We start from the raw sequence: 15268 nt of genomic DNA, 5'->3' as shown, positions 1-15268 counted from the left end.
CAATTGACCAGAAACTGGACTGGACTGGATATATAAATGGTAGGAAACGCAGATACAGCAAGTAATTAGAAAAGCTAATAAAATGATCACATTTATTGCCGGGGGGACTGAATACAAAATAAGAGAGGTTAGTCTTCACTTATATGTAGCACTGTTAAGACCAAATAAGGAATACTGTGCACAATATTGGTTTCCTTATTTGAGGAAGAGTGGAAGTGTACTGGAAGCATTCAGAGAATGTTGGCCAGACAGTTGGCTGAAATGACAGGGTTTTCTTATATAAAAAAAGTAGGGACAAGTTGGGCTCGTATCCTCTGGAGTTTATATCAGTAAATGATCTCTTGTTTGAATCACAACATCTTGAGGGGACCTGACAGGTGAATATAGAGTTGGTGTGTTTTCTCTTTGGGGGAAGTATCAAATTAGGGATCCCGGTTTTCAAAATAAGGAGTCACCACTTAAGACAGAGATAAGATGAAGCTTTTCTCCAAGTGGGTTGTAAGTCTTTGGAACTTTCTCCTAAACAAAAAAAAACACAGTGGAAGCGGAGAATTTGAATATTTCCAAGGCGAAGGTCGAACGATTCTTGACCAGCAAATGGTGAAACGCTATTAGGGATGGCAAGAATGCAAAACCGAGGTTACAGTCAGATCAGCCACAATTTAATTAAATGGTGGAGCAGTCCTGAGGGGGTCCAACGGGTTACTCCTGTTCCTACATTTAATGTTCATATGTTGATAGTGGTTCCCCATCTCTTCCCAAGGGAAGTTAGTGATGGACTACAATCATTGATTTTGCCATGACACCACGTCCTGTGAAAGAATTTATAAAAATGGTGAACTGGTAGGGGAGGGGAGAAGCAACCTCGACTGATTAAAAAAAAAACCTATGATACCGCAATTAATAGTCACCCCAATTTGAGCAGAACTAGACTGAACTTGCTCATAACAGATACTTGAGATTATATATCGATCGATTAAAGCTATTGGCAAAATGCAGATAGGAACTTCAAACATATTTCACATTGCATTCTGTGAATTGGCTTTGTTATTCGTATACAAACGGCAATAATATCAGAATGCATTTCCATTTTTAAGATGCAAACCTTTTGGCAAACTCTTCAGTTTTACAAATAAAACCAGGTGGTTAATTTCTGGAGGGTGTACCTTCCGCAGTGGTTTGAGTTTGGTCTCCATTATGAAGTCATATTTACAGAGTTCGCAGCAGCGCGTGTCAGAGCTCTTGATCCACTGGTGTAGGCAGGCTTGGTGTACAAAACGTAGTGTTCCTGTACAACGGCAGGGTGTGATGAGTGGGCTATCATCATCTCCTTCGCAGTGGCAGATCCTGAGAAGAGAAAGCAAGGCCAGAAAGGTATGTGAGAACCTCGTGGTCTGACACTGATCACCAGTAAATAGGCCAGCCTAAGTTATACCCATCCATTGAGAACAGGGAGTCGCTTCCAATCAAAATCAATATTATAGTTTAATTACATTTGGCTCAATGGTTGTCTTTTATCCAAATTGCCCAATAGGAGTCCTTCAGCTTTTCCTTTAACCTGCCTAGTGTCATTTTTGTCAGAACTGGATAACACACTGTCACTCTCAATTGGCAGTAACATCAGGGTGAGATCAGAGGCAAACAATTATACGCATTGTTCACCCATTTCCTTCTATAACAGACAGGCGTCTTAGACTCAAGATGTGCAAAAGGAGGCCATTTGACCCATCATATCCATGCTGGTCAATACAGATCTGACTACGCTAAACCCATTTTCCAGATTTCACCCATAAGCCTGAGGCTGAGTCAACACAATTAAATATCCAAATACTGCTTACATGTTTCGAGGGTTTATGACTCAATCACCCTTTCAGATATTGTCAGAAACATTTAAAATCTTGGCCCAATTGTGCCCCTTGATCGTAGGTGTTTACCCATAAGGCTATTTTCTTTCAAATGGGTAAAGACCACAATTAAAATTATATCTATAATTGTGCAATGTTTGTTGCAGCAATAATGCAACATTGTCTTGATCCACAGAATTGTGATTATCCAGTGAAATCATTAGAGTTGCCATTCAACCGATTCCATAACTCCACCTGGTCCTCACTCAGACTAGGCACAGAAAGACTAATTCAAATGCCTTCAAAATGACATAACATTATGAAGGAGATCCTTTTGCATAATATTCAATTAGGAAGGTACAGCATCAAGGTAGGTCATATTGACAAGTGAAAATACTGAAACAGAACTAAAATCTAAACAAAAGATTGCTAGCAGAGTTTATAGAAATACTACAAAATAGCTTTGAAGGAACTTGGTTATTAGTCTAAGATTTCCCAGTCAGCCTTACAAGAGCAGAATTTTAGCATTTACGAAAATTCGACAGGAAATTGGTCTGCGTGTTCAAAGAAACGTATTGAACACCAATCGGTTTTGCAGTGTGGTGTACTTATGGATATTAGAAGCTAGATATATTAATATATAGTGTCCTGCTTTTAGCAGACAGAAAGAAAATGTACACTTGTTTTACCTGTTTCAACTAAACAAAAATAAAGATAGCCATTCTCTAGGTCATTAATCATGGCAAAACTGTGACCAGAGTCAACTAGCCTGGTTGAAATTGAAACAAGCTTGATAGTGGTAGCCATGGGCACACGTATGGGCCCCAGCTATGCCTGTCTCTTTGTTGGCTACGTAGAGCAGTTGATCTTCCGTAATTACACCAGCACCACTCCCCACCTCTTCCTCCGCTACATTGATGACTGCATTGGCGCCACCTCGTGCTGCCGCGAGGAGGTTGAGCAATTCATCAACTTCACCAACACATTCCACCCTGACCTTAAATTTACCTGGACCATCTCTGACACCTCCCTCCCCTTCCTGGACCTCTCCATCTCCATTAATGACGACCGACTTGACACCGACAGTTTTTACAAACCTACCGACTCCCACAGCTACCTGGATTACACCTCTTCCCACCCTAACTCTTGCAAAAATGCCATCCCGTATTCCCAAATCCTCCACCGGATCTGCTCCCAGGAGGACCAGTTCCACCACAGAACACACCAGATGGCCTCCTTCTTTAGAGACTGCAATTTCCCTTCCCACGTAGTTAAAGATGCCCTCCAACGCATCTTGTCTACATCCCGCACCTCCGCCCTCAGACCCCACCCCTCCAACCGTAACAAGGACAGAACGCCCCTGGTGCTCACCTTCCATCCTACCAACCTTCGCATAAACCAAATCATCCGCCGACATTTCCGCTACCTCCAAACAGACCCCACTACCAGGGATATATTTCCCTCCCCACCCCTTTCCGCCTTCCGCAAAGACCATTCCCTCCGCGACTACCTGGTCAGGTCCGGGCCCCCAAACAACCCACCCTCCCATTCTGGCACTTTCCCCTGCCACCGCATGAACTGTAAAACCTGCGCCCACACCTCCTCCCTCACCTCTATCCAAGGCCCTAAAGGAGTCTTCCACATCCAAAGTTTTACTTGCACGTCCACTAATATCATTTATTGTATCCGTTGCTCCCGATGCGGTCTCCTCTACACTGGGGAGACTGGGCGCCTCCTAGCAGAGCGCTTTCGGGAACATCTCCGGGACACCCGCACCAATCAACCCCACCGCCCCGTGGCCCAACATTTCAACTCCCCCTCCCACTCTGCCAAGGACATGGAGGTCCTGGGCCTCCTTCCCTGCCGCTCCCTCACCACCAGACGCCTGGAGGAAGAACGCCTCATCTTCCGCCTCGGAACATTTCAACCCCAGGGCATCAATGTGGACTTCAACAGTTTCCTCATTTCCCCTTCCCCCACCTCACCCTAGTTCTAAACTTCCAGCTCAGTAACTGTCCCTATAACTTGTCCGGACTTGTCCGACCTGCCTACCTTCTTTCCCACCTATCCACTCCCCCCTCTCCTCCTTGACCTATCACCTTCATCCCCTCCCCCACTCACCCATTGTACTCTATGCTACTTTCTCCCCACCTCCACCCCCCTCTAGCCTATCTCTCCACGCTTCAGGCTCACTGCCTTCATTCCTGATGAAGGGCTTTTGCCCGAAACGTCGATTTCGAAGCTACTTGGATGCTGCCTGAACTGCTGTGCTCTTCCAGCACCAACTAATCCAGAAAGTGAACTGTCAGTCATCATCTAACTCATGCATCGTCCATGATAATATCTCTACCAATCAAAATCCCATTTACCAATCTATAATTTCCTTCTCGTACAGTACAAAATGCTTCACATTTGGTATAAAGGGGAAGTGGGAGTTTTTGGAGTGCACGTCTGCACATCTCTGAATGTGCAATATAATAGATAAGGTGGTGAAGATAGCCCATAGAAAGCTTTTGTTTATTGGATAAGGTATAGAAAGCAGGGATGCAATGTTGGGACTGTATAAAACAGTGGTTCGACAGTCCTGGTCATCACAGAAAGGGCATAATTGCTGTGGGGAAAGTGCAAATGAGATTGATAAAAAATATATCAAGAATTTGAGAAATGCAACAATAAGGAAAGATTGGATAGAGCTCGGATTGTTTTCCTTCGAACAGAGGCTGGGGGTGGGTTAATTGAAGTGTACATAGTTATAAGGTGGGGAGATAGAGTCGACAGGAAAGCCCTGTTTCCCTAATGGAGAGATCAACTGTCAGAGGGCATAGAGTTAAGGTGATTGGTGGTAGGATGAGAGTGGACATGAGCAAAAGTCTTTTCACCCAGAGGATGGACAATGTCTGGAATTGAATGTTCAGTTTGGTGATGGAGGTAGAGATCTTCAATGTTTAAAAGGAACCTGGATTTATATCTGAAATGCTGCAACAGCAAGGCTACAGACCAGGGGCTGGAAGGTGGGAGAAGAATGAAAGGCTAGTTCTTGTTCAGCCAGTACAGACACAAACTGCAGAATAGCCTCCTTCTGTGTAAGATTAGATTCCCTACAGCGTGGAAACAGGCCCTTCGGCCCAACCAGTCCATACCGACCCTCCAAAGAGTAATCCACCCAGACCCATTTCCCTCTGACTAGCACCTAACACTACGGGCAATTTAGCATGGCCAATTCACCTGACCTGCACATTTTTGGACTGTGGGAGGAAACCGGAGCACCCAGGGGAAACCCACGCAGACACGGGGAGAACGTGCAAACTCCACACAGAATCGAATTTGGGACCCTGGCGCTGAGAGGCTGCAGTGCTAACCACTGAGCCACTGTGCTGCCCCAGTTTTGTAGAGGAGAGATTCCTACAGCAGCATGTTTCCAGTATAAGAAAAGGATGAAATGTAAGATCTGCTTCTTAGAAATGAGTTAGGCCAAGAGTAACAAGTGTCAGTAGTGAAACATTAATGAAACTGTGATCATTGAACTGTAAAGTTTAGAATATTGGGGAGAATGATACGTAATAATGCAGAGTAGGAAAGCATCAATTGTCAGAGAATGTATTTCAAGAGGGCAAGAGCAGGATTGACTGGAATGTGAGGCTGGCAGAAAAGAAACAGTGACTGAATAATGGGCTACTATCAAAGAGGAGACAGTTTGGGTAGGTTCAAAGTATAGTTCCTTGAGTGGGAAGGGTAGAACCAATAAATCAAGAGATATAAGTTCATATAAAGCAGAAAGGTTCTGCTTATGACAGGCAGAAAATAAAATTGAGAACATTCAGATGGGAAGTGTAGAAACAAGTGTGAGAAACAAAGGGGGATGATGAGGAAAGGATTGGCAGCCAACTTGGGGTGTCCCCAAGTTTTTGAAAAGCATATCACTAGTAATAGAGTGGTAACAGGAAGAGTAGGGTCGATTATTGACCAAAGATGGTTTTATAACCGGAGGAAAGAGGCATGACTAATGTGTTAAATTAATACTTTGCATCGGTCTTTACCGAAAGAGGGAGATCCTACCCAGGCCATAGTGACAGAGATGGGAACGCTGTGACTAGGTCAAAACTGATAAGGAGGAAGTGTTGGACAGACAGTTGTTACAAAAGGTCACAAGGCACTGGGATTGATCAGTAAGTTCACAGATGATAAGAACATTGGAGGGCTTGTAAATGCAGATGAGGATAGCCTTAGATTGCAGGAGGATATAGATGGGCTGATCTGTTGCAAATGGAGTTCAACCCAGATAGTTATGATGTGATGCACTTGGGCAGGACAAGGAAGGCAAGGGAATACACGAATTGAATTGAATTGAATTTATTGTCACGTGTACCGAGGCACAGTGAAAAGCTTTGTCTTGTAAATAATAGGTAAACAGCAGCAAAAACAAAAACACAGATACAGGCGAATGTTAAGAGTTTATGAGTCCATTCAGTATTCTAACAACAGTGAGGTAGAAACTGTTACGAAACCGGCTGACATTTTGGCATGGACATTCATTTCTGGTTACTAACAAGGGTCGGCTATCGGATTAAATGTATCTCGGAGTAGGGTGCATACCTTTATCCTCTCATCACTGATCACTAATGCCCTCTTTTGATCGGGGTTATTAGATCACACTATTTAAATGCAGTGAACTGCAAAGAAGAAATTTCTTTCCTCACATATATTTCCCTTTAAGTGCATACTTTAAAATGTATTCTTATGCTTTTTCTAAATGTTAGCTGAGGAACAGACTATGAGACATTTAGATCCTTGAGCTCTACCAAACTGCTCAGAAAACTGAAGTAGCCCCTGTGTCAGTGTTTCTTTTCTCCTCTGAAGCAACCGTTTCCGGTTGCACTTTTGTAGCTTCTGAGGGCAGTTTATTAGGCAGGCAGTGGTCTGAGGGGCAAGTGAACGCCAACATTGCCAATACATAGGGCCTGGGAGTTGTGGCTTCAGTAATCAGGGAGATGGTGGTACTAATTTAAAAGTCACACAACACCAGGTTATAGTCCAACAGGTTTAATTGGAAGCACTAGCTTTCGGAGCACTGCTCCTTCACCTGACGAAGGAGCAATACTTCCAATTAAACCTGTCAGACTATAACCTGGTGTTGGGTGATTTTTAACTTCGTACACCCCAGTCCAAAACCGGCATCTCCAAACCATGGTGGTATTAATGGCAGCCATCAGATCCTGATGGCCTATGACACAATGATGTTAAGGCAATGCTCCTGACGTAACAGAGTGCAAGTGAAGCCATTGAGTTGACCTGGATGTTGCTCAGCTTGCATCCTGTCATAAGTTACAAATAAATAAATCTTAAATTATTTCAGGAGGAAAAGAAACAAAGTGGATGGGGTAAATAATAACATGAAAAAAAGTGAAAAAAAAATCATATTTATTTTGGAGGATATTTCCATAAATTCAGCATTCGAGAATGAAAATTACATTTTAGGACTAAAATGAGCAACATCACAGATTGCTTTCTACAGAGAGAAAAAAAAACATTGAAGTGTCGTCTGATTTGGATTGTAACCTTCTAACATCTGGAACTATAAGAATTACTTTTGCATTTTCTAATTGGTATGTGGAAGTGTAAATCTTTGTGAAATGGCACATAACTAACTCACCTGTCAAAATGAATCCATGTTAGCAGTCAAAATCACTACTTCACCCCAAGTAAAAACCCTTTGATTCATTTGCTCTTAAGCTTTTGCACCTCCTGCGAGATATTAAACCATGCAACTACTTGAGTATTGAAAAAAAAAATCTACATGCGTGAGTTTTTGACAGATATTTTCCCCTCAACTTTTTTATGTATCTCAAGTCATATAGTCACCATTCAGATCGTAACTATTCAATTTATCAATATTTCTCTAATCTAAATTGTATTATTTCAGACAATTTGACCTTACATAAGAAATTCTTCAATGATTAAGGTTATTTTATTCTTTCCACATCAAGAATTAGTATATAGGGATTTGTATTAAACAGAGACTAATTACGTGAACCAAATGTGTAAAACTAATTTGTATAATTTAGTTTGCAGACATCAATATATTTGACTTCGTAATGTCCATAAATATTCTAAGAATCTATCCCGAAATTTTTCGAAAATTACAATTAATGGGATACAAATACAATAGTCATGTACCATATGAAGCAAACTGATTAATCTGTGGATATGCTCAAATATAGTTTGAGCATATTTGTAACATTGCATGTTATGCAAACATTGGCTTTCATTAGTGGTTATAGACCAACCTGCAGACTTCCCCATCATCACGGTAATCATCTAAAGTCTGACGTAGGGTAGGACTAGCACTCCCATGAGATTCTGGGTTGATAGCTGTTCCACCTTCGAATACTCTACTGGTACCTTTCTCACTGGAATGTTTCATAAAATCTTCATCTTCAAAGGAAGAAGAATTTTCAGGATCCTTTTTAATGGAAATTCCTTTGCTTTGTTCAAATGTCTGCGAACTATTCTGTGTGTCAACAAAGGATATTGAAGATGCCTCCTTGCGAGACCTCCTTTTGCTTTCTCGGATCATTGCTTGATTGGGAAGTGGATTAATCTTCATCTTATCCCATTCATTTTCGGAGTCCATCGAGTGGAGGGCCGGAAGAGTCCTACCTGCATTTTTTTCCAATTCTCTGTGAGAGTTGCTTTTCCTTCGGCTCTGTCTAGAAGCCCTCATTCTATTGAAATTTCTTCTTCTGACTTGAGCCCAGTGATTTTCATCTGATGACGAATCAGAATCATTCCTACGGAATCCATTTATTTTTGCACAAGAGGACCCGGACTGCTTTTCGGGAGGTTTGGCGTGAACATGCAAATGCTCACATCTTTCACAGAGTTTTCGTTGCTTTTTGATTCTTCTCTTTACATGTTTCTTACCAGAATCCCTGCTGTGATTGCTGAGCATCGTGACAGGAGCTGAATATGTGTCACCATCTTCACAACGGGCAGTAGATCTAAGCACAGCATGCAAAGTTGGGAAAGTGGAAAGTAGAGAAGATGAAGGGAGAACATGACAGACATGGCAAAAGAAGTGAAAACAAAATGAATTAGTAATAATATAAACAGTCATCAAATACTGATGAAACAGAAAAAAAATCAACTGAAATATAATGAAGACAAGCTGAGACTCAGACTAGAGATAAACAGACACAAAGAGATAGATGTAATTCAAAGTGATACTTAACCATCAATTATCACTAACGAACTGCCGAAACTCTCATACCTGCAAATATCCTGAGTAGACAAGCTAACAGATGTACGTGACTGGCTCCTGGGAGCTGTACCTGTTGGACTACTTGCCTGCAAAAACAAAAGTTATATTGAAGTCAGTATGAATTGGGCACCACTAGACCAGCTCAAGTAGAAGTCAGAATGTAAGCTGGACAAATAAATGCATTCAAAAAGAAAACCCGAGATACTTCATAGACAGTGAGAGGGAGCGGGGGGAAGAATTGCTGGAAGATTGAAAATATATGCTTTTGGTGCACCAAATTGCAGAAAGGCTTAGTCACCCTGAGAACTTGAATCATTACATATAGCAGTCCAATAAATGTACGTGGCATTTTCAATCATGTTTGAAGACAGCTAAGATTGAATGTGCAACTGAAGGTACATTGTAGTCCTGATGAAGGCTTTTGCCCAAAGTGTTGATTTTCCTGCTCCTCAGATGCTGCCTGACCTGCTGTGCTTTTCCAGCACCACTCTGATCTAAAAACTGAAGGTACATGGTTGTCAGTCTAGATATAAATAATAGATTTTCTTCCCTGAAAGACATCCTGAGCAGCATTTCAGACAATCCTAAAAGTTTCATGGACACATTTACCAGTAACAGCATTTTGTTTATAGATTTTTAAAAACTGAATTTTAATTCTCAAACTGCCATAATAGGATTTGAGATTACATTGTTTGGATTATTCATTTAAGATTCTGGAGTATTTCTCCAGGCTTATTGATCTCTAAGCCTGTTACATTAACCAACATATAATCACAACCTTCAATTAGAAGGTGGACAAGGGTTAGAAATTAACTAACAAAACTAATAGAATCATACAATCCCTACGGCGTGGAACTGACCATTCGGCCCATCGAGTCCACACCAACCACCAAAAGCATCCCATCCAGATCCACCCCACTACCCCTACCCTGTCACCCTGCATTCCCCATGGCTAATCCACCTTGCCTGTACGTCCCTAAGGGTGTGCACTTCTCCATTTTCCTCAATGAATTAGGAATTACCTTAAAATATGTCATCTTTAAAAGACAACTTTGCTGACTATTCATCTAATTTGTTTGTAGCTTATTAATTTTGTTTAATACCACTGAGTTTGAATTGGATTACTATAGATTCCTAATTTACTTCCAATTTTTGTGACAATAAAAACTTTCTGAACACTTCAAAAACATATTCCCTAGGTTATAATATAAACTCCAACAAACAGTATTTTATTTTCCACAATCTGAACCATTTTTACAATCCTGGAACAAATCACTAAATAGCCAGGAGGGCAAGTCTAAAGTTTAACTAAAAGTTTATTTTTGATCTAATCCTAATCATAATCAGAAATTTTATTATTGGGTGTTCTAGTAAGCCTTGTAAGTTTTAAAATTTAAAACAGAGCCTTCCTGAAAATTTTGTTTGGGAAAATTGTACGATACATAAACCTTTACAGTATTAGATTAGATTAGATTAGATTACATTACAGTGTGGAAACAGGCCCTTCGGCCCAACAAGTCGACACTGACCCGCCGAAGCGCAACCCACCCATACATTTACCCCTTACCTAACAGGACGGGCAATTTAGCACGGCCAATTCACCTTACCTGCACATCTTTGGACTGTGGGAGGAAACCGGAGAACCCGGAGGAGACCCACGCAGACACGGGGAGAATGTGCAAACTCCACACAGTCAGTCGCCTGAGGCAGGAATTGAACCCAGGTCTCTGGCGCTGTGAGGCAACAGTGCTAACCACTATGCCACCATGCCGCCCACAGCACAATCCTTAATATTCTACAATCAAATACATCCTGAATTTTTTGCTGCATTGGTTAACTGGCCTGCAACTCAGTGGTCTCCTAAAAGTACAAAGTTACTCTCTCATTCCAGAAGATACAACAGGAATTCTATTACAACTCCACAGTATCACCAGCTTGGTGAACAAATCTGACTATCCCTTTGAACTGGACAATCATGAGAGGAATCACAATTTTCAAAATAAATGAGTGAAAAATTCTCCTGCTCCAACCCAGGCTGCACCACAACATGTTCATATTTATAAGATGTAATATTATGGACTAGGCCAGACCACTTAAAACATTCTTAAGCGGGCAGCTCAGACCATAACTTTGCAATTTATTTCGGTAAGTGTACAGTGAAAATTACCCGGATTGAGTTCGTAAAGTTGACTGGATTTAAAACAGACAAAACATTTATTCACAAAATTACACAATGAAACACGAAGAACAGAATAAAGAACTCGTACAGAACTCAGTCTATCCAAACGAGACTTAAGTATGCTGTTCTGAATATACACAACAGTCCCAATAAGCAAACCCCCTTTAAAACACAGTACAAAAAACGGTCAGATGTTTACAGGTTGAAGTTTGAAGGGCAGAAAGAGAGATTCCACACAGCTCACTGTTGAACTCATAAAACAGTTCTGGACTGAACTAAACTGCTCAGCTAGAGAGCTGACCACTCCCCTTTCATTATACAGGTCACTTCTAAAACATGACCACTTTGGCCTGAAGTCTCATCTGTTTACACATAAACAAAATGTCTCTCAGTACCCTTTAATCTCAGTACCAAACCAGACAAATTAGAACTGTGAATGGTTTATTACCCCTCTGGAAAGACCAAGGACACAGTAAGCTTGAGGAAAGGAACAGCTTTTAGAAAAAAAAAAGGACTATCTTTGTGACAGTAAGGATAATAAAATTACTACAAATAGTACGTCTACAACAAAATGTGTGTACATCAGGAGTTATGTAATATCAAAATTAGGAGCTAGATTTTCACAAAGTCAGTTCAGACCCTACTCCTGGGTTCCCAAACCCATTCTGAGGCTTTCCAATTTTTACCAGTGTGTTTACAAGGTAAGGCTGATTTTGGTAGCAAGCCTGCATCCACCAACCCCAACCAGAATAGGTGGATACGTCGCTGCAGATTTTTGTGGACAATCAAATTGTTGTCCAGACTTAGACAGTCTGATCACTTGCAGTTGAGGAATCTCTTCAAGTCAAGTACAGTTCAACTGAGCAAAAAAGGCTGAGGTCAGGGAGCAAAATCAGTTTCAAGGAGACCCATATCCCAAATGTTAGCAATTCACAGGAGCATGTTGGATTTAAAAGCAGAGAGGTTGCCACATACAAAAAAAGAAAGGGAATCTAAAAGAGCATACATCAACCACCCCAGCTAAGTATTAACAGTATGGCAATAAAACTTCATGGCCAAAGGGAGAGATGCCATTTTTTGTAGGATGAAGGGTCACTTGCAGGCTGTATGTCATAGAAAGAAGCTTCTCCAAAGTAAGCAAAAAATGAAGGCTTTGAAAGGTGACAAGATCCAGGATATAGAAGGTATCAGTGATATTGGAGAGATCCAGGAACCAAGAGGAAGCTACTGGAGTGCTGATATCCTATTGAGGGAAACAAGACATGCTTTTAGTTAGACACAAGTATAATGTTTCCATTCGTTCTCACACTGAACTGTGGTTGGAGAAATGTCATCTTGAACAATTGGGCAAAAAAGTACACAGACTTGGAGTTAAAGACTCACGGTCACGGGACAACTGAATACCACATTTCAATACAGAGAAGGACAAATCACTGAAGCGTTACATGTGAGGAGTGTTGCTGAACAAAGAGACCTTGGAGTGCAGGTTCATAGCTTCTTGAAAGTGGAGTCACAGGTAGATAGGATAGTGAAGAAGGCGTTTGGTATGCTTTCTTTTATTGGTCAGAGTATCGAGTACAGGAGTTGGGAGGTCATGTTGCAGCTGTGCAGGACATTGGTTAGGCCACTGTTGGAATATTGCGTGTAATTCTGGTAACCTTCCTATCGGAAAGATGTTGTGAAACTTGAAAGGGCTCAGAAAAGATTTACAAGGACGATACCTGGGTTGGAGGATTTGAGCTATAGGGAGAGGCTGAACAGGCTGGGGCTGTTTACCTTGGAGCATCGGAGGCTGAGGGGTGACCTTATAGAGGTTTATAAAATCATGAGGGGCATGGATAGGATAAGTAGATAAAGTCTTTGGCCTGGGGTGGGGGGGGGGGGGGGGGGCAGAGCTAGAGGGCACAGATTTAGGGTGAGAGGGCAAAATTATAAAAGACACCTAAGGGACAACGTTTTCATGCAGAGGGTGGTACGTGTATGGAAGGAGCTGCCAGAGGAAGTGATGGAGGCTGGTACAATTGCAATATTTAAGAGGCATTTGGATGGGTATATGAATAGGAAGGGTTTGGAGGGATATGGGCCGGGTACTGGCAGGTAGGACTAGATTGGGTTGGGATATCTGGTCGGCATGGACGGTTTGGACCGAAGGCTCTGTTTCCCTGCTGTACATCTCTATGACTCTGACTGAACAAAGCAGTTGAATGCATAGTTCATCCTGCGCTGTCTGTTGATGAGAGCATAACAAAATCAGGAAAGAGCTCCATCTTACAAAGATAGCTGCAAACAATGTTTTTTTTTGGCAACTCCTCCTTGATGAAGGGTCTAAGACGTTCAAAATCGTTAACGTTGTGGAAGGGTTTGATTCAACAGATTATCCTTTGGTATCACATCAGTGCCAGAAATCTTCCTGAAGAAATGTCAGTCATCCTCAAAGGACTGCAGGGAGTCATCTCACATGCTTAAAGTCCCAGTCCATGGACCTACTCAGACAGCTTAACACAAAAACAAGGTGCACCACAATATCAACAGGAAGCAGGACTTTAGCACAACAAATTGAACATAAAACAATACAGCAACCTATGACTTTGTGCCAAACGTGAAGCCAAATTAAATTAATTCCTTCTGCTTTCCATTGGTCCAGATCCCTCTATTCCTTACATATTCATGTGCTTATCTAAATGTGCCTTAAACAACTTATCGTATGTGCCTCCACCATCACCCCTCATAGTGCATTTCAGACTCATTTTACTCTTTATAAAAGTTGCTTCTTTCAGCTCCTTTGAACTTTCCCCCCCTCTCACCTTAAATGTATAATCCCTAGTATTGGACTTTGCAACTCTGGGCAAAAGATGCTGACCATCAACCCTATCCATGCATCCCAATTTTATGGACTTCTATCAAGTCTCCAGCCAGCCCCTGCCGCTCCAGAGAAATCAACTCAAGTTTTTCTAGCCTCTCATTATAGCTCATACCCTATTATCTTGGCAGCATCTTGCTGAACCTCTTCTGCACCCTCCGTACTCCTCCTATAGTGTAGCAACCAGAACTGAATACAATACTCTTTAAGGGTGGCCTAACCAAAGTCTTATAAAGCCGCAACATGACATCCTGACACTGGTACACTATACCCTGACCAATAAAAGGCAAGCATGCCATACACCTTCTTTACCACCCTTTCTCCTTGCATGGCCACTTTCAGGGAGCTATGGAGTTGAACCCCAAGATCGTTCTGTACGTTAATGTTGTTCAGGCTCCTGCCAGTAACTGTACACTTGTCCTTAACCTTTGATCTCCCAAAGTACAGCACTTCACACTTACCAAGATTAAACTCCATCTGCTATTTCTCCACCCTAATCTGCAAGTGACCTATATCCCACTGTATCCTTTGACAAACGTCTACACTACCCACAACTCCACCGATCTTTGTATCGTCTGCAAAGGTAAAATATGCTGGCCCAGCCAATGGCACCTATATCCCATGAAAGGCAAATGATTAAAAATCACTTTTCACTTAACATTCATTATGTTCCAAATTGTACAGCAGCATTTCAATTTTGGAGACCTCTCACATCCGGCGTACTTTAGAGAGCTTCCAAAACCCTCCACCACCATATGAAAATGGCGTGCCAGTGGAAGGAAGCCTGGTCTTTGCTCCCCATTTAAAATGGAGAACATACCCTCAGCAGTGATAGGTATTTCACTGAGCCAAATCACTTGACCATTTTAAGAGCCATCAGTTCAAGTTTTAGCTTTTTTTTGACAGCTTGACAGTTGACAGCTTGGTACATCTTTGACAGACCCAGTGAGTCTCTGCACCTTGTGCACACTTGACAACAATCCTTACGGGCACCTGACAGCAAGCAAAAATGTCACATGATCATATCCAAAGGGATACCTTACCTCTCCAAGAGGGTCCCCTGGCTATTTAAATGATACCTCAAGCTTCAGACCCTCTTCTATTGGGTCATATCTGCACGTTTTGGC

At 41.8% G+C, this 15268-nt stretch overlaps 1 protein-coding gene across 8 annotated transcripts in view; it reads right to left on the bottom strand.

Moving 5' to 3' along the window:
• Positions 1 to 15268, bottom strand: part of LOC140478000 (E3 ubiquitin-protein ligase MARCHF1-like) — a 554637-nt gene that overhangs the window by 39086 nt on the left and 500283 nt on the right. For 5 of the 8 annotated variants that reach the window (XM_072571657.1, XM_072571678.1, XM_072571648.1 and 2 more), the window contains 3 exons: positions 9112 to 9188; positions 8129 to 8842; positions 1167 to 1347 (listed from right to left, as the gene is read on the bottom strand). In XM_072571657.1, coding sequence (XP_072427758.1) covers positions 1167 to 1347; positions 8129 to 8842; positions 9112 to 9188 — 972 coding nt within the window. Of the gene's footprint in view, positions 1 to 1105; positions 1348 to 8128; positions 8843 to 9111; positions 9189 to 15268 lie in introns of all 8 variants that reach the window. The other 3 variants (XM_072571804.1, XM_072571867.1, XM_072571766.1) reach the window with 2 other exon arrangements.

This window comes from Chiloscyllium punctatum, chromosome 1, assembly GCF_047496795.1.
Source record: "Chiloscyllium punctatum isolate Juve2018m chromosome 1, sChiPun1.3, whole genome shotgun sequence".
Lineage (NCBI taxonomy): Eukaryota > Metazoa > Chordata > Chondrichthyes > Orectolobiformes > Hemiscylliidae > Chiloscyllium > Chiloscyllium punctatum.
The sequence above is the reverse complement of the archived record's forward strand: the minus strand, read 5'-3'. Positions and strand labels throughout refer to the sequence as shown.